The sequence below is a fragment of the Anabrus simplex genome, chromosome 2 (genome assembly GCF_040414725.1).
Source record: "Anabrus simplex isolate iqAnaSimp1 chromosome 2, ASM4041472v1, whole genome shotgun sequence".
NCBI classification, from domain to species: domain Eukaryota; kingdom Metazoa; phylum Arthropoda; class Insecta; order Orthoptera; family Tettigoniidae; genus Anabrus; species Anabrus simplex.
The window spans coordinates 557636104-557656916 of NC_090266.1; the positions used below are offsets into that span (position 1 = coordinate 557636104).

The window sequence follows — 20813 nt, forward strand, 5'->3', positions numbered from 1 at the left end:
CCACTTGGCCAACAGGTAATTGGTCCATGACCATCAATGGTCATTGTGTTCACGAGGGTCAAATTGAAACCCTCAGAAATCGATGGTTCCACCATCCAAGTGGATGGTCAGAAGTGTAGAATATTACGGTATGTAAAATTTTCAGGAATAATTTGCCAAATAACCGGCAAATTAAGGGTCTTACTTATTTTTACAAATGGAGTACATTTATTTTTCCACCTATTCAATACAATCAATACCACATTATGTGGTCAATTAGACACAGAAATTCTAATTATTATGGGACATGTTTCGCCCTTCTTATTGGGCATCATCAGCCATATTAATTTAATCTTAAAACAAACACTGTGTAGAGGACAATCACACTTTATAATTTGTAAAAATTGAAATGTGATTTCTTATGATGTTAACTTTACAGAATAGTGGTTATAAAATATGCTGTTGGGACATAACATGTACAACACATGCTAAAATTATTGTAAACTAATTTAAAATCTTGTCTAAAAGAAAGTTTGTGTCAAATAAACTTCTAAAAACGGCACGTTTTGGTACTGAAGTGGATCCTCTTCGTTATAAAAGTCAGCATATATTTGCTATTTTCTAGAAATATAGTAACCCATTCAGTCACTCCTTTGTCTAGTCCAGTTGCACTAATTTTTGCCAGTAGTATCCCATGATCCACCCTATCAAATGCTTTAGACAGGTCAATCGCCATACAGTCCATTTGACCTCCTGAATCCAAGATATGTGCTATATCTTGCTGGAAACCTACAAATTGAGCTTCTCTCTTTTGAAGATCCTCGCGTACACACTCTCCTTGTTCATTAATTATTCCTGGAATATCCTTCTTGGAACCCGTTTCTGCCTTAAAGTACTTATACATACCCTTTTTCTCACTAAAATTTGGACGACTGCCAATTATGCTTGCCATCATGCTATCCTTAGCTGCCTTCTTTGCTAGATTCAATTTCCTAGTAAGTTCCTTCAATTTCTCCTTACATCCACAGCCATTTCTAACTCTAGTTCTTTCCAATCTGCACCTCCTCCTTAGTCTCTTTATTTCTATAATATAATAAGGTGGGTCTTTACCATTCCTTACCACCTTTAAAGGTACAAACCTATTTTCACATTCCTCAACAATTTTTTCAAACCCATCCCAGAGTCTGTTTACATTCTTTTTTACAGTTTTCCACCCATCATAATTACTTTTTAAAAACTGCCTCATGCCTGCTTTATCAGCCATATGGTACTGCCTAATAGTCCTACTTTTAAAACCTTCCATTCTATCACATATATTTTTAACTTCCACAAAAACAGCTTCATGATCACTAATACCATCTGTTACTTCGGTTTCTCTATAGAGCTCATCTGGTTTTATCAGCACCACGTCCAGTATATTTTTCCCTCCAGTTGGTTCCATCACTTTCTGAATCAGCTGTCTTTCCCATATTAGCTTATTTGCCATTTGTTGGTCATGCTTCCTCTCGTTCTCATTTCCTTCCCAATTGACATTTGGTAAATTCAGATCTCCCGCTACAGTCACATTCCTTTCCATGTCCTTTCCCACATAGCTGATTATCTTATCAAATAATTCTGAATCCGTGTCAGCGCTACCCTTTCTCGGTCTGTACACTCCAAAGACATCAAGTTGCCTATTATCTTTAGAAATGAGCCTTACACCTAGAATTTCATGTCTCTTATCTTTAACTTTTTCGTAGCTTACAAATTCTTCTTTCACCAGAATGAATACTCCGCCTCCCACCATTCCTATCCTATGTCTACAATTCACACTCAAGTTGCGTGAGAAAATTTCTGCATCCTTTATATCATTTCTCAGCCAAGATTCAACTCCTATTACAATATCTGGTAAATATATATCTATTAAATTATTTAATTCTATTCCTTTCTTTACAATACTTCTACAGTTCAACACTAACATTTTTTTATGTCATCCCTACTTGACTTCCAGATCTCTGTACCCTTATCGCCGCTCCCTAGACAACCCCGTTTCCCTGAATGTACCTCCCTATTATCCTTCTAACCGTGATAGTTTAATTTCCACCATAGCTGAATCGTAATTAGCCATTAATAAATTACCCATAAACATACAAGAAGGGGTCCGATATGAAATCAAACGCTAGCTATCTTGTATCCTTTGTCAACAACAAACCATCATTAAACCCAACACAGAACACATACCTGAAGTCCACAAACTAAAAAAAAAAAACAGCCAACACAATGACTTAATAATAACAAAAGCCGACAAAGAGAACGCTATCGTAATGGTGGACAAAAGTGACTATATCGATAAAGCACAAATCTTTTTTACAGAGAACAACTTAATGACTTCTAAAAAAGATCCTACTAATAAAATACCAAGAGGCCCAAAAACCATAATTAAGAAAGTTTCATTTTTGTTTAATGAGCTTGAAAAATCCAAAATGATTATTATGAATCAAGTTTCCCACAATAAAAGCGCTATCCAAGATCCACAAAGCAGACGTCCCCATAAGACTCATTATCAGTTTCAGAAATATTCCGACCTATGAGGTATCTCTCTCTGTTCATTCACAAATTCCTCAAATCACACTATCGTTTTGAAGCCGACAAAGAGAATTCCATAGAATTTTGCAATAAAATTAAAAAACTTAATTTATCCAAACACCACACTCTTCGTTCACTTGACATTACTAACATGTATGTTAATGTGCCCGTTAACAACACCATACAATTGATCAAGAATAATCTTTCCAAATTCAGCAATTTAAGTATAGGTAAAATAGATGAATTTATTCGGTTTCTGAAGTTAACATTGAATAACAATTTCTTGACTTTCAGTAATGTCATTTACCAACAGATAGGTCTTCCCATGGGGTCACCAGCTTCAGTGATCCTTGCGGATATTTACGTTGATCATTTAGAACATTCTCACATCATTGGCAAGATTCACGGCATTCAACACTGGACTCGCTTTGTAGATGACACGTTGGTTATTTTAGACTCCCATGTTACTAACAGCAACACAGTACTTGAATTTCTCAACTCCATTGATCCACATATAAAATTCACCATAGAGTCAGAGAACAATAAAGCCCTCAATTACCTGGACTTAACCATTATTTGCAACTGCAGCAAAACTTTATCCTTTTGTATATACAGGAAACTCACCCACACCATCAATACCATCCAACAAACTTCTGAGCACCCAGACATACATAAGAAAGCAGCTTACAATAGCATGATACTCAGAGCCTTAACTGCCCCTTTATCCTGCAAGAATTACAAAAAATAAATAAATAAATACTATTTACATTATTGCAGAACACAACGGTTTCAGTAGAACCTTCATCAGCAGAATCATCAATAGTTTTAAGAGCAGACCCAAGACTACCCTAGAAAAGGATTCCGCTCCTAAAGTAAATTTTTCCACATTCACTTTCAATAATAGTAGCATTTACAAAATTTCTAATATTTTTAAAAAACACATCAAAATAGCGTTTAGAACCTCCCACACTAACTCCAAACTCATTTTCAATCCACGCACTGTCAACAACAATAATAACATTAATAATAGATATTTGAACTCCTGAGTTTACAAATTAGAATGCCAGTCCTGTAATTTCAGCTATGTAGGGCAAACAGACAGCAATTTTGTCATAAGATATGCCGAACATCGCAACGCTCTCAAACATAATAGTTTTTCAGCTATGAGTGAACATCATAAAGCATCCAGCCACGAATACACATCAATAGATGATCATCTTGAGATCTTGCATTATGAGCAAAAGGCACCTTGCTCAACAGTCTCAAGAGCATCCACATTGATTTAGATCAGTTTATAAACCCCTCTCACAATTTAAATGCAATCAACGTAAAAAAAGAACATTCTACATGAAACATTCATTTCATATATTTGTCAGAACTTCTGTAATAAAAACAAACGCTGCTTCCATCTCTTCAACTCGCTACCACTACCACTCCCCCCTCCCCTTCCCCCCCCTCCCAGTTTTTCCCCACCAGCCCTGCACCCCGCTTTCTCCTCCTTCCATCCTCGCAAATACAGCTGAGCCAACAATAGACTCAATCGTACAAACGGGACCATTAACTTGCCAGGCCGGTTCGAGAGGACAACCACTTTTTATTTACCGTAAGATTAAAGATTTCTTCACACCCATTTCACATTTTTACTTATCAGCTAAATTTTCTCACATAACCTCGTTTTTCCATTACATATTGGAACTTCATTGACGGTTTCCACTATGGTCAATTACATTTTACCATACACCTGTTACTTCTCTAACACAGCTTCTCAATTTTGTCACTGCTCTCCCGACCATTTAAAATAAGACAAATACACCTAGCCATCACTGGAAACAATCTTTGAGAAAGGGACCGCAAAATTGAGAAGAGACTGGGAATGCTGCTATCCTAAAACTTTAAATTCATCAGTGTTTTTTCCATCACTTATCACATACATTTCACCTGGCATGTTGTCTCCTCTCAAACTCGGTTTCTCAAGCTTTTTTGCTCCCCACCTAACTATTCATGGCGATGGTGTTTCTGCAAATTGTTTATGAAATTAAATTTTTATACTAAGTGTTCCGCAACCTCACCATTAGCACTAATTGTTTCGTTTCCGTCTGTATCACTTATTTTATTTTATTTTCAATTTTAGCACACTTTTTGGATTCAATTATGTTTTATATTATCCTTTTTTCACTGAATTTGTCTCAGCGAGTTATTTATTGCTCCATCTAGTGATGTAAATATCGTATATTGTTATTGTTTTTATTTCCGTCATGTCTCTTTTGTTTTTTCTTTTGTTCCTTCATTATGTTTTTAGCACATTTTTAGCTTGTATTATGTAGATTACTTTAACCCCCCCCCCCCCTTATTTCACTGAAGATGGCTCAAACTAGTCGAAAAATGTTCGAATTTTGTTGCTCCATCTAAGGATGGAATTATTATTTGCATTGAATTAGGATACATTTAATTTTTCCTTTGTACATTGGACAGTAAGCAGGTTCAGGATATAGAAAGAGAATGGGTGGTATACAGGAATGCTATAGTAGAAACAGCAAGGGAATGCCTAGGAACAACTGTGTGTAAAGATGGAAAAAAGCAAACATCTTGGTGGAATGATGAAGTGAGAGCAGCTTGAAAAAAAGAAAAGGAAAAAGCATATCAGAAATGGCTCCAAACAAGGGCTGATGCAGATGGAGAACTGTACGGAGATGAAAGAAACAGAATGAAACAAATAGTTGTTAAATCCAAAAAGAAGTCATGAGAGGATGTTGGTGATAACCTGGAAAAGCTAGGTCAAGCAGCAGGGAAACTTTTCTGGACAGAAATACATAATCTTACGAAGGGAGGGGAATATTAATTGAATAGTGTTTTGGGTAATTCAGGCGAACTGATAATATATCCCAGGGAATCATTGGACAGGTGGAAAGAACATTTTGAGAAACTTCTCAATCTAAGAGGACAATCTTCCGGGTGACATCGCGAACGACAGAGCTCATGGGGAGGAGGAAAACTATCATGGTGAAATTACGCTTGAGGAAGTGGCAAGGATGTTAAATAAACTCCATTGTCATAAAGCAGCAGGTCTAAATTAAATTAGACCTGAAATGGTGAATTATAGTAGGAAGGCAGAGATGAAATGGCTTCATAGAGTAATAAGATTAGGATGGGTTGTTGGTAACGTACCTTCCGATTGGATAAAAGCAGTAATTGCACCTATCTGTAGCCAAGGGAACGGGAAGGATTGCGACAACTGTCGAGGTGGTCCAACTCGTTGGCAGAATGGTCAGCGTACTGGTCTTCGGTTCAGAGGGTCCTGGGTTCGATTCCTGGCCGGGTCGGGGATTTTAACCTTCATTGGTTATTTCCAGTGGTCTGGGGGCTGGATGTTTGTGCTGTCCCCAACATCCCTGCAAATCACACACCACACACAACACTATCCTCCACCACAATAACACGCAGTTACCTACACATGGCAGATGCTGCCCACCCTCATCGGAGGGTCTGCCTCACAAGGACTGCACTCGTCTAGAAATAGCCACACGGAATTAAATTAACCATTGAGGTATCTCCTTGATTAGTGTACCAGGCAAAATATTCACTGACATATTGGAGGGGGGGGGGGGGGGTGCGATCATTGGTTGAGTGGAAGTTGGATGAAAACCAGTGTGGTATCAGACCACAGAGGGGCTGTCAGGATTAGATTTTCAGTATGTGCCAGGTAATTGAAAATTGCTACGAAAGGAATAGACAGTTGTGTTTATGTTTTGTAGATCTAGAGAAAGCATATGAATAATTATGAACTTTTATTTTTAGGTTCAAGTGTTTGACATCCAGAATGAGGAAATTACTGACAATGATGTTTTGATTATGGGAACTGATGGTTTATGGGATGTGACTGCAAATGAAAAGGCTGTTGAAATTGTTTGCAGAAATATGGACCATTTTCCAGCTGGCGGCTCAAAATTGAAATATAGGTAAGTGTAAGCAATATCTTCAATTTTCTGAGCATTATCACATCCATTGCTCTCCTGTGGAAACATAAAGTAACAAATTTAGAAATGAGCTAACGTGCAAGATGGCTGTGACATGGGTCTATTCCCTGCATGCATGAGAGTTAGGATGACCTAATTGCTTTAATTAATCCCAAAGTTAAGCAGACCCGGCCAACAGCTGGAAATTGCAGATGATGATGATGATGATGATGATGATGATGATGACGACGAATCCCAAAGTTAGACTTTTAGGTATTATTAACAAATATACATCACAATTAGGAAATTTCCTGGTGCCTACTTACAGTAGTGTCATAATAAAATTAACGTTAAGATATAATTACACAACAACAACACCAAGAGTACAACATGCAAATCCATGGAAAGTTAATATTACAAGAAATACTACTAGTTTAACATTCCAAATCCAGCATAATCATATACAAAAATTCACATGACCTAAGTCTTTTCAGTGCGTAACACAGCAGCTTACAATACTACAGGTTCAGCTTACTACTAGCTTAACTTTACAAAGGTTAAAACATCACTACCCCATCAACAACAACAACAACTACAAGAGTACAACAAGTAATTCTGTGGGAAGAAAATATTACAGGAAATACTACTAGTTTTAACATTCTAAATCCAGCAGAAAATCACAGTCTGTCATTTACAACTTTTACTTTTCAGTTTACACTAGCACTAATGATCATCTTAAATGTTTTTATACCGGGCGAGTTGGCCGTGCGCGTAGAGGCGCGCGGCTGTGAGCTTGCATCCGGGAGATAGTAGGTTCGAATCCCACTATCGGCAGCCCTGAAGATGGTTTTCCGTGGTTTCCCATTTTCACACCAGGCAAATGCTGGGGCTGTACCTTAATTAAGGCCACGGCCGCTTCCTTCCAACTCCTAGGCCTTTCCTATCCCATCGTCGCCGTAAGGCCTATCTGTGTCTGTGTGGCGTAAAGCCCCTAGCAAAAAAAAAAAAAAAATTTATACCAGAAGGGAATCTATCAAATGCTACTGCAAGTAATTTATTCCAATCTCTTATGGTCTTCTTTTCGAAGGAAAACTTGCCCACATCCATATGCTGGTTTCTAGGCCTGATTTAATGCTTGTGATCATTTCTCAAAAAGTACAAGAGAGGTTCTAACCTATTCCTAATACTACTTCAGACAGCCCTTCCCATGTAGCTCATAAAGACCACACAGGTGAGCTCTAGTTATTCTAAATTCAAGACTTTCCCAGTTAATGCATTCCTTCTATTCCTGTTTATGAAGCGCACTGCTCTTCTTTGAACTTTTTCTTGGGAATTTATTAAACCTACCCTGTATGGATCCCAGCACGCAGATCCATATTCAAGAATCAGTCTTACCAAACATTTACAAGCTTTACTTTTCTCACCAGAATTAGCTTTCTTGAGATTCTGCATAATAAAATGTAACGATCTCCAGGATTTCTTAACTTTATTTTCCACTTGCTCTGACCAGTTTCTTTTCTAATAACACCTAAGTACTTGCAACTATCAGCTTCAACAACACTACCCCCCGCAAGTTTGTAATCCCTCTTTCCTGTCATTTATTTTTTTACTGAAACACAATTTCTTGCTTTTTCCGCTGTGGATTTTCACGCACCCATTTTCAATCGTATCAAAATCCTACTGAAACAATAGTTCGTCCACCTCTGTCTTTATCTCCTGGTATATGATGCAATCATCAGCAAAGAGGGACACTTCAGATTTTATCGAATCAGGCATATCATTCATGAAAAGTATGAAAAGAATTAGCCCAATAACACTACACTGAGCCATACCTGATGTAACATTTATTGGAGAATATAGCGTTTCTCCCACGCACATCCTCTGAGATCTTCCATTGAGGAATTCTCGTATCCATTTTACCACTCTGATGTCCGCACATGCTAGTTTGTTTTGAGGATGTGGTGTGGCACAAGATTGAATGCCTTAGCAAAATCAATCCTTGACCCATTGTTAAGTTTATCCAGTATATCTCGACACACGGAACAGAGCTGGCTTTCACAGGGGAAGCCTTCCCTAAAACCATGCTGTCCATTAAATATCATTCCATAAGAGTTCCAATTTAACCTCAAATAATATACTATTAATTGCTCCACTTGTTTGGATACGATTGACGTCAAACCTACCGGTCTGTGGTTGAATAGGATACCCATTGGCTGATTTCCAGTCGTCTGGAACCTTTGTATTTTTCAGTAATATATTAAAGACTCTTATTAAGTACAGTAGGATCGCTTTACCCCAAAGTTTAAGTGCCTTAATTTAATTCAGTTTAATTTCAAAATCATTATTAGTTTTCGGAAAAGTGTCCGTGAATAACTGTGGGGCAAGATTAAAAACCTTTCCATAGTTGTGTCAGCATTTTCCAGGCTTTTAGGCCGTTGTCCAGGAGCGAGTGAATGTCCCGACGTTTCACCGAAGACTCCTGGGCCACGGCCTACAAGCCCGGAAAACGCTGACATGATTTGTAACGCGGGCCGTGAAAGCCTCAATTGCTTTCCATAGTGCTTATTTAGTGCTTCTGCTTTATATATATCTGTTGTTGCCAATAAATCCTCTCCTACACAAAGAGAAGGAATTTACTTTTTCTCTCCCTTCTATCTTCATACACATTTAGAAGAAGGGTTCCAGGAATTTCAATTTTCATTTAGGATATTGTCAAGATATTTCTCTTCAGCCACTTTCTGTTCTGCTAGCAAATGCTTTACCAAACTTCTATACTCTGCTTTGCATCCATCGTTATTATTTCGTCTGTTAACACTCTCCTAGTCTTACGTTTAAGCTTCCTAATAGTCGCAGTGTAAGACGACTGATCTGAATTTTCCCTAATTATCTTTATGGGAATGAATTTATTCAGTCCAGTATTTAAAATGGTTTTGGAATTCTCCCAAATGTCATCCATCTCCTTGCGCTCCTTTAACCAATTAGTATAAAACAACCTCAAATTGTTTCGAAATCCTGCAGACTTTCCCCTCGCATGGGCTTGACTATGGCAGCTTGCCAAGGATATTCATGGAGGGAACGTGAGGATACTCGTGGAATCCATAAAAGGTTCCAATGTATCCATCAGGAGAGAGAGAGAGAGAGATTTCATTATATTCAGTGAAGTTGTGATTAGCTTTTGAGGTCTTCAGCAGAGAATTTGCTCTTTTATTTGCACTGGCTGGCTTTAGGTGGTAATATCTTAGTAATCATTTTGAGCTTGATGTAATGTTAGATCTTTGAGGAGCAACAGATATATACTCAAATATACTGCACATGATTTTTGTATTTAAAAAAAAAAAACATAAAAATTGTGATGCACAGATTATTTAGGACTTGGTTGGCGAGAACTGAAAGAATCATTTGTAATATCTGAAGACATCTCTTTTCAGTTTTGATTCAGTTCATTTATAACTGGAAGGCTCTTCAGTCTGCCGAAACTAACTTTGAGTAAAATTTGCTGAAGTCATAGAATCATTATACTTACCTCCCACGTCATAGTGTGATCGAATGGAGAGCTGGTAGATTGCAAAGGTCCTCTTCTTGAAATTGCTACAAAATATATTATTGTTGACTGAATAACAAACACGAGTAAAGATGGGTAGGAAACTACAGTAGAACCTCGATAATTCAAAATCAGTTCATTCAAAATCTCGCGTAATTCGAAGCAGCTCTCATTTCCCGAAACATGAGGTGTGGTTTTGCATGTTATTAGAATTGTTTAATTCGAAATGCGGATAATTCATAATTCGAAGAACAATGTCGGTCCCGTTCTGAAATTCAGACTTTTAATTCGAAACTGCCTTTACATTTTGAAAAAAGTAGTATTTTACAGAATGATTTAAATTCAAAATTTCTCCGCGTCATGAAAAAACGTGTCTTCCAGAACGTGCAGGGGTAACTTTGCGCACTTTCACCTTCTTCGGCATGTCTACAGTGCGCTTCATATCTGCTATGTTTGAGCGGAATCGTAATTATTTATTTATTCTGCGTTTTAAGGAACGCAACCATATCACGTCGCAGGCAGTGTGCGGAGAGGTAGAATCCGCGAACACTGGCGATACCGACTGTTGGCGAAAAAGTGTGGCTTATTGCCTATAATCAATTCGTACGCACCAAAAATTGTCAATGCCGATGAAACTGCATTGTTTGTTTTATTTTTTAAAATGCTGAGGCCAAACGGACTTATGGTTTTAAAGGAGAAAATTGCCAGCCGGGAAATGTACTGTGTTGCTATGTAGTGCACATGGAACACGGAAGTAAGAAACTTCCTTCCCCTGGCATAGGAAAGTTCGAAAAGCCACGGCACGATGTTTTAAGGGCGTCGGGCACTTTACTTGCCGGTACAAGGCATCTAAAAATGCGAACAGTACAGTAATCCAAGAGATAAAGCATTTACACAGGGGAGCCGGCATAATTTTTCCTTGTCTTTGAATCGTGTTTTTCTTCCTTTCGTTGCATGAGGTTATGTTTTTCATTATTTTATACAAGTGCATTATTTGAATAATGTAAATGCGCCTTGTTGGATATATTTCACAAATAGTGTTTTTCGCGGCCTTTGAAAAGTTTAAACTGAGAATCAAGGTGACTGCATGCATTAATGGATCTTAGAAGTGCCATGGCGGGAAATGATACCAAGTATAGTCACTATACTGTTGTAATGTGGACAGAAGCGAGAGACTTTCTCCCATCGTCATAAGAAAGTTCGATAAGCCGCAATGTTTTAAGGGCATTGGGTACTTTCCCGTGCAAGCACAAGGCATCGAAAATGCATACAGTACAGTAATCCAGTGAATAAAGCACTTGCACAGGGGAGCCAGTATAGATTTCTCCTCGTCTTTGAATCTTGTTTTCTTTCCTTTGATTTCATTGCGTAAGGTCATGTTTGCCGATGAGTTATCCAAGTGCATTATTTGAATACTGTAAATGCACCTTGTTGGATACATTTTGGAATTATTTTTTTTCCATGGCATTTGAGAGCTCTAAACTGTGAATAAAGGTTAATTGCCTGCAGTAACGGGTCTTAGAATATATTGTGACGCCGCAAGGGTTGGCATTTCCGAAATACGTGTTGGCGGTTAATTCGAAATTACGTAATTCGGAAGTCCGATTTTTGCGTCCCAACGACTTTGAATTGGCGAGGTTTTACTGTATCTAACTGAATGATAAAACAGATATATGAAATACCTGGAATTGCTTTCCACATTTACTCAATTTGAAGCAGTTAAGTTACAAATACTGATGCATGGGTGGACAATTAACATTTAATTATCTGTTGAAAACAAAAGGACTTCATTAAACACTTGCGAGTTTGTCTTTCAACAATCAACAATCGCGGTTCACATACCATGTGAACAATGACATCTAACCTTAACAATTCTCAAATACAAGATTAAACAATCCCTATTATATCACCAATTGTAAATATTGAGAAGAGCACAAGGTAAAGTTACAATTTACTGTTCTACACAAATGAACATTAGTATGGTGTTTGAATAAAATGTGATTTTATTGTCGTGCATTGTTTATACTGTATTTGGTCTTACTATTCCTTTGGCTTGATTGCACGAGGTTTGGTGTGAGTGGTTGCAGTTACATCCCTTCATATTTTCATTATCCCTCCATTTAAAGGGAAAAAGATTAATGAACCATGTTATAATGCAAAGTGATAACTAGTAGCCTGAGTTAATAAAACACTCAATAAAATCAGGATCAGCAACGTTGATTCTTCCGTCGTTTGATCTGAAAAGGAACTACAACATCTATGCATGCAAATTGTGGAATTGTGAATAAAAGTGCTGTGATTCTCCACCTGAAATAACATGACCATAAGGCTGTTTGTAAATATATTTTCTGCAAATCTTACTGCCAATGCGCTGGATAGGCCTTCAGTGTGTCATCCAACATTATGATTTAAATGAAGAGAGTTATAAGCTCAGATAATGATTCTCATGTATTCTGATGTATTCTGTTGGTTAGATGACCCCATTAATCTTACACTGCGTGTTTATGCGTCTGTTGTCGCCTATACAGTAAATGACCCTAACATTTCTTACATCTGCAAATACAGTACATACATATATTTATTCTCTTGAAGACATGATATTACTAACAATGTACTTCTCAATTGAGTGTGAAACATTGTCAAAACTGTGTAACTTTGAGAAGATTCTACTTTAAGTGCATCATCAGGACGCATTATCTATGTGAATTTCTTCTTCTTCCTTTTCTTCTTTTCCTACCGCTTTTCCCACGTCTGTGGGGTCGCGGGTGTGAACTAAATTGCACATGTGGATATGGCCCTGTTTTATGGCGGGATGCCCTTCCTGACGCTAACCTTATATGGAGGGATGTAATCACTATTGCATGTTTCTCTGGTGGTTGGTAGTGTAGTGTGTTGTGTGAATTTGAAGAGGAAAGTGTTGGGACGGACACAAACGCCCAATCCCCGAGCCAGAAGAATTAATCAGAAGCGATTAAAATCCCCGACCCGGCCGGGAATCGAACCTGGGACCCTTTGAACCGAAGGCCAGTATGCTGACCATTCAGCCAACGAGTCGGACTATTTATGTGAATATATCTCCCATAAATATCATTACACTCGCTTGTGGTGAGCTTTAGAAGACACTTGTGTGAACCGACAACACATAAATTCATTTCCTACCATGTTGTTGTTGTTGAGTCATCAGTCCATAGACTGGTTTGATGCAGCTCTCCATGCCACCCTATCCTGTGCTAACCTTTTCATTTCTACGTAACTATTGCATCCTACATCTGCTCTAATCTGTTTGTCATATTCATACCTTGGTCTACCCCTACCGTTCTTGCCACCTACACTTCCTTCAAAAACCAACTGAACAAGTCCTGGGTGTCTTAAGATGTGTCCTATCATTCTATCTCTTCTTCTCGTCAAATGTAGCCAAATCGATCTCCTCTCACCAATTCGATTCAGTATCTCTTCATTCGTGATTCGATCTATCCATCTCACCTTCAGCATTCTTCTGTAACACCACATTTCAAAAGCTTCTATTCTCTTTCTTTCTGAGCTAGTTATCGTCCATGTTTCACTTCCATACAATGCCACGCTCCACACAAAAGTCTTCAAAAACATCTTTCTAATTCCGATATCAATGTTTGAAGTGAGCAAATTTCTTTTCTTAAGAAAGCTCTTCCTTGCTTGTGCTAGTCTGCATTTTATGTCCTCCTTACTTCTGCCATCATTGGTTATTTTACTACCCAAGTAACAATATTCATCTACTTCCTTTAAGACTTCGTTTCCTAATCTGATATTTCCTACATCACCTGCCTTCTTTCGACTGCACTCCACTACTTTTGTTTTGGACTTATTTATTTTCATCTTGTACTCCTTACCTAAGACTTCATCCATACCATTCAGCAACTTCTCGAGATCTTCTGCAGTCTCAGATAAAATAACAATATCATCGGCAAATCTCAAGGTTTTGATTTCCTCTCCTTGGACTGTGATTCCCTTTCCAAATTTCTCTTTGATTTCCTTTACTGCCTCTTCTATGTAAACATTGAAAAGGAGAGGGGACAAACTGCAGCCTTGCCTCACTCCTTTCTGGATTGCTGCTTCTTTTTCAAAGCCCTCGATTCTTATCACTGCAGACTGATTTTTATACAGGTTGTAGATAATTCTTCGTTCTCGGTATCTGATCCCTATCATCTTCAGAATCATAAATAGCCTGGTCCAATCAACATTATCGAATGCCTTTTCTAGATCTACGAATGCCATGTACGTGGGCTTGTCCTTCTTGATTCTATCCTCTAAGATCAGACGTAAAGTCAGGATTGCTTCACGTGTTCCTACATTTCTTCTGAAGCCAAATTGATCTTCCCCCAACTCAGCTTCAACTTGTTTTTCCATTCTTCTGTAAATAATACGTGTTAAAATTTTGCAGGCATGAGATACTAAACTAATAGTGCGGTAGTTTTCACACCTGTCAGCACCGGCTTTCTTGGGAATAGGTATAACAACATTCTGCCGAAAATCGGATGGGACTTCTCCTGTCTCATACATCTTGCACACTAAATGAAATAACCTTACCATGCTGGTTTCTCCTAAGGCAGTCAGTAATTCAGAGGGAATGTCATCAATTCCAGGTGCCTTGTTCCTATTTAGGTCACTCACAGCTCTGTCAAACTCTGACCTCAAAATTGGGTCTCCCATTTCATCAGCATCAACAGCCTCTTCATGTTCCAGAAATAAATTATCTACATCGTTACCTTGATACAACTGTTGGATATGCTCCTGCCATCTTTCTGCTTTGTCTTCTTTCCCTAGAAGTGGCTTTCCATCTGAGCTCTTAATATTAATGCACCTAGATTTCCTTTCTCCAAAGGTTTCCTTGATTTTCCTGTATGCAGCATCTACCTTTCCCAGGACCATACAGCCTTCGACATCTTTGCACTTCTCCTTCAGCCATTCTTCCTTAGCTACCTTGCACTTTCTATCCACTTGATTCTTTAATCGCCTGTATTCTTTTCTGCCCTCTTCATTTTTAGCATTCTTGTATTTTCGTCGTTCATCAATCAGGTCTAGTATCTCCTGAGTTATCCACTGACTCTTAGTTGATCTTTTCTTCCTTCCTAACATTTCTTCAGCAGCCCTACTGACTTCATTCTTCATGACTCTCCACTCTTCCTCTACTGTGTTTCCTTCGGCCTTTTCATTTAGTCCTTGTGCAACATGTTCCTTGAAACAATCCATCACACACTTTTCTTTCAACTTGTCTAGATCCCATCTTTTTGCATTCTTTCCTTTCTTCAATTTCTTCAACTTCAGATGGCATTTCATGACCAACAAGTTGTGGTCAGAGTCCACGTCTGCTCCTGGGAAAGTTTTGCAATCCAACACCTGGTTTCTGAATCTCTGCCTAATCATAATGAAGTCTATTTGATACCTTCCAGTGTCTCCAGGTCTCGTCCACGTATACAGCCGTCATTTGTGGTGTTTGAACCAAGTATTGGCGAGGACTAAATTATGGTCAGTGCAGAACTCAACCAGCCGACTTCCTCTTTCGTTCCTTTGTCCCAATCCAAATTCTCCTACTGTGCTACCTTCTCTTCCTTGGCCTACCACTGCGTTCCAGTCTCCCATCACAATTAGATTCTCGTCACCTTTGACATATTGTATTAAATCTTCTATCTCCTCATATATTCTTTCAATTTCTTCATCATCCGCTGAACTAGTAGGCATATAGACCTGCACTATTGTGGTGGGCATTGGTTTGGTGTCTATCTTGGCGACAATAATTCTTTCACTATGCTGGTCGTAGTAGCTTATCCGCTGCCCTATTTTCTTATTCATTATTAAACCAACTCCTGCATTACCCCTGTTTGATTTCGTGTTGATAATTCGGTAGTCACCTGACCAAAAATCCTGTTCTTCCTGCCAACGTACTTCACTTATACCAACTACATCTAACTTTAGCCTATCCATCTCCCTTTTCAGATTCTCTAACCTACCACAACGATTCAAACTTCTAACATTCCACGCTCCGACTCGCAGAATGTCAGTATCCATCTTCCTGATGATCGCCCCCTCTCGTGTAGTCCCCACCCGGAGATCCGAATGGGGGACTAGTTTACCTCCGGAATATTTTACCCGGGAGGAAGCCATCATCAGTACATCATTCATACAGAGAGAGCTGCATGTCCTCGGGAGGTGGTTACGGCTGTAGTTTCCCGTTGCTTTCAGCCGTGTAGCAGTATCAACACAGCTAAGCCATGTTGAGTATTATTACAAGGCCGTAACAGTCAATCATCCAGACTGCCGCCCTTGCAACTACCGAAAGGCTGCTACCCCCCTTTCGATGAACCATTCGTTAGTCTGGTCTCTCAACAGATACCCATCCGATATGGTTGCACCTGCGGCTCGGCTATCTGCATCATTGGGACACGCAAGCCTCCCCACCGCGGCAAGGTCACATGGTTCGCAGAGGAGGTTCCTACCATAACATTGCATATATTCAAAGCCTGTTGTTGTTTGACTTATCAGCCCATAGACTGATTTGATACAGCTCTCCATGCGACCCTATCCTCTGTTAACTTCATTTCTATATAACTACTACATCCTACATCTGCTCCAATCTGTTTGTCCACGAACCTACTATGCTGGTGTAGCAGGGTGAGAGGTGATACTCCCACGTGGCGCCTCCTAAGTGGCGGATAGGGGGGTCCTAACCCGGCTTGCCAGTGGACTTAGGGAAATACCTTTCGCGGACCAAACACACAACCTGTCTCTCAAAGCTCTGTCGAATTCTGACATCAAAAGGGATCTCCCATGTCATTATCAACAGCCTCTTCTTGTTCCAGAACCCTATCATCTACTTCTTTACCTTGATACAACTGTTGGATATGTTCTGCCATCTGTCCGACTTGTCTTCTTTCTGTAGAAGTGGTTTTCCATCTGAGCTTTTAATATTCATACATCTAGTTTTCCTTTCTCCAAAGGTTTCCTAGATTTTCCTGTATGCATCATCTACCTTTCCTAGGACCATAAAACATTCAACATCCTTGCACTTCTCTTTCAGCCATTCTTCCTTAGCTGTGCTGCACTTTCTATCCACTTCATTCTTTATTTGCCTGTATCCTTTTCTGCCCTCCTCATTTTTTTTCATTCTTGTACTTTCGTCGTTCGTCAATCAGGTCTCTTATCTCTTCAGAAATCCATTGTTTCTTAGTTGATCATTCCTTTCTTCCTAACTTTTCTTCAGCAGCCTTACTGATCTCATTCATCATGACTGTCCTTTCTTCATCTACTGTGTTTACTTCAGCCTTTTCATTTAGTCCTTGTGTTACATGTTCCTTGAAACAATCCTTCACACTCTTTTCCTTCAAATTGCCTAGAGCCCCTTCTCCTTGCATTCCTTCCTTTCTTCAATTTCTTCATTTTCAGATGGCATTTCATGACCAACAGGTTGTGGTCAGAGTCCACATCTGCTCCTGGGAAAGTCTTGCAATCCAACACCTGGTTTCTGAATCTTTGCCTAATCATAATGAAGCCTATCCTCAGCTAATCAGATATCCTTTACAAAGACTCTGTTACTGCCTTATATCTCTCTTTATCGGAGACAAGTTCAGAAGTGCCCTATCATATATAGGCTATTATTACGGTGCAGTCGCCACTCGCAGAGGCATTTCATAACTACTGCCTGGTGTAACTTTAGGCCACTCATCAGAAGTACAGATGCCTTTTGCAACAGCTTCAATGAAGTACAGACGTTGCTCACAGGGGAAAATTCTTCTGTTTTACCTGCCGTTGGGACTGGGATCATTTTCCGACATCCAAGCCATTGACCTTTCCAGTGAATTCATATGTCATTTCCTACACAAAGTCTACACGTGGCCTCTAAAGGCAGGGCTCCTCCACCTTTAGCCGTTTGCGCCCCCCCCCCCCCCCCCCCCCTTTGGGTGTCAAGTTTGGTAATGGCCGCTTGACCCTCAGCCAGACACAGTCTCAGGTAGTACCATCTACTGTCACATACGCTTCCAGGATGATCCTGACCTGAGGAAAGAATACCGAAACAGATGATGGAAATGAAGTTTGAGGGAAATAGTGCGAGAGGGAGACCTAGAACAAGGTGGATCGATTCAGTAAAGAGGAGTGCAAGAAAAAGAAACAGGGACAAAATGATGGAAAAGGAATAGTGGAAGGAGAGAGGAAGGTGGAGAAGGGCCATAAATGCCCCTACCTGGCAGGAGCTGGATAAAGCAAAAGGAGGAGGATGATCTTGCTTTACAAGCTATGAAGATCCGTAATTCTCATTTTAATGTATTATCTGCCTCATTGGCTGAATGATCAGCATACTGGCCTTTGGCTCGGGGGCTGGGTGTTTGTGCTGTCCCCAACATCCCTGCAACTCATACGCCACACATAACACTATCCTCCACCACAATAACACTCTGTTACCTACACATGGCAGATGCTGTCTACCCTCATAGGAGGGTCTGCCTTACAAAGGATACACCCGGCTAGAAATAGCCACACGAAATTAATTATTTTAATATATTCATTCTATATTATAAATGTGTTGCCAGGATGCAAAGAGCCTTATGTCTATTATAATTCTTTTCACAAACAAAGAAAAACATATCTTTTTGTATGTGCATGAGGTAGGATCACACTTCTTTCAGCATAAAATTAGAAAAGAAGTAATTGATTTTAAATTCATGTATGAGGGAAATGAAATTTCTATGATTCTCTAGATATTTAAATGTTGAGTTTGGACATAAGGCATTTTGCTGTATTACATTGTACATAAGGATATTTGCAACAGTAAACAGCTTATTGTAATTAATGGCATATGCTACAGTGCTGTGAAATAAACTTAGGTGGACTGGAAGAAAAACTGAAATATCATTTAATTACTCTATATTATTTTCATTTGTTTTATTCTGCTTACATTTCCTTTATTTTGTGATGGAAAAACAAAACAATATTTCACAAAATATTAACTTAAAACTAAGTCAAAAAGGGTATCATGTACTGTACATTAATTTCAACTGTCAGGTTTCAGCTGATCTAGTTGTCCTTCTTCAGGTTGTATAGAAGTATGACTCAAACATCGTCTTAAATAATGAACAACAGAAGATGAAAATTATATAAATGAAGTCACTTCAATAGCCAAAGAAAAATTATACATTAAAAGTACTACAGTAATAATTCAATTGCTTTAAGGGGCCATTACTTCATCTCCTTTGGGAATGTCTAATAAATCATCTACATCTTCCTCTACACTCATGCTCATAAATTAAGGATAATGCTGATACATGGTGAAACAACGATATGGCGGGCGGTTTGCGGTTTTAAATCACCTTGGGGTATGACCATGTGGTGCCTTTGACCTGCGGTCGTCGCACAGTGGCGCTGGCAGCAGTCCAAATATGCAGGGGTGCGTTGGTGCATGTCAGAGTACGGTGCAGCGAGTAAGTGTGCAGATGTTTTCAGACGTGCTAATGGTGACCGTGTGGTGAAAATGGCTCAACGAACACATATTGATGACGTTATGAGGGGTAGAATGATATTGCGACTGGAGGCTGGTCAAACACAGCAGGTCGTAGCACGGACCCTCCATGGTCCACAAAGTGTGATCTCAAGATTATTGCAAAGATTCTAGCAGACAGGAAACGTGTCCAGGCGCTACAGTACAGGACGTCTACAGAGTACATCCCCACAAGAAGACCGATATCTCACCATCAGTGCCCGCAGACAGCCACGGAGTATTGCTGGTAGTCTTGCTCGGGACCTTGCCACAGCCACTGAAACACTTGTCTCCAGACACACAGTCTACAGACGACTGAACAGACATGGTTTATTCGCCTGGAGACCTGCAAGGTGCATTCCACTGATCCCTGTTCACAGGAGAGCCCGTAAGGCCTGATGTCAAGAACACAGTACATGGTCATTGGAACAGTGGTCCCAGGTTATGTTCACGGATAAGTCCAGGTATAGTCTGAACAGTGATTCTCGCCGGGTTCTCGTCTGGCGTGAACCAGGAACCAGATACCAACCCCGTAATATCCTTGAAAGGGACCGGTATGAAGGTAGTGGTTTGATGGTGTGGGGTGGGATTATGATTGGTGCATGTACATCTTTGCATGTCTTTGACAGAGGAACTGTAACATGTCAGGTGTATCGGGGCGTCATTTTGCACCAGTATGTCCGCCTTTTCAGGGGTGCAGTGGGTACCACCTTCCTCCTGATGGATGATAATGTACGGCCCCACCGAGCTGCCATCTTGGAGGAGTACCGTGAAACAGAAGATATCCGGCGAATGGAGTGGCCTGCCTGTTCTCCAGACCTAAACCCCATCGAGCACGTCTGGGATGCTCTCGGTCGACATATCGCTGCACGTTTTCAAACCCCTAAGACACTTAAGGAGCTCCGACAGGCACTGGTGCAAGAATGGGAGGCTATACCCCAGCAGCTGCTCGACCACCTGATCCAGCGTATGCCAACCCGTTGTGTGGCCTGTGTACGTGTGCATGGTGATCATATCCCATATTGATGTCGGGGTACATGCGAAGGAAACAGTGGCGTTTTGTAGCACATGTGTTTTGGGACTGTTTTCTCAACTTATCACCAATACCATGGACTTACAGATATGTTTCGTTTGTGTCCACTATGTGCCTATACTATTAGCGCCAGTTTTGTGTAGTGCCACGTTGTGTGGCACCACAATCTGCAATTATCCTTAATTTATGAGCATGAGTGTAGATGTGGAACGGTGCCATAATCACTAAACCGTTCATCCT

The 20813-nt window shown here is 39.7% G+C and overlaps 1 protein-coding gene across 2 annotated transcripts in view; it reads left to right on the plus strand.

Moving 5' to 3' along the window:
* LOC136864221 (protein phosphatase 1H) overlaps positions 1 to 20813 on the plus strand; it is a 177948-nt gene that overhangs the window by 114244 nt on the left and 42891 nt on the right. For both annotated transcript variants that reach the window (XM_067140940.2, XM_067140941.2), the window contains one exon: positions 6340 to 6500. In XM_067140940.2, the coding sequence (XP_066997041.1) occupies positions 6340 to 6500 (161 nt within the window). The remainder of the gene's footprint in view (positions 1 to 6339; positions 6501 to 20813) is intronic.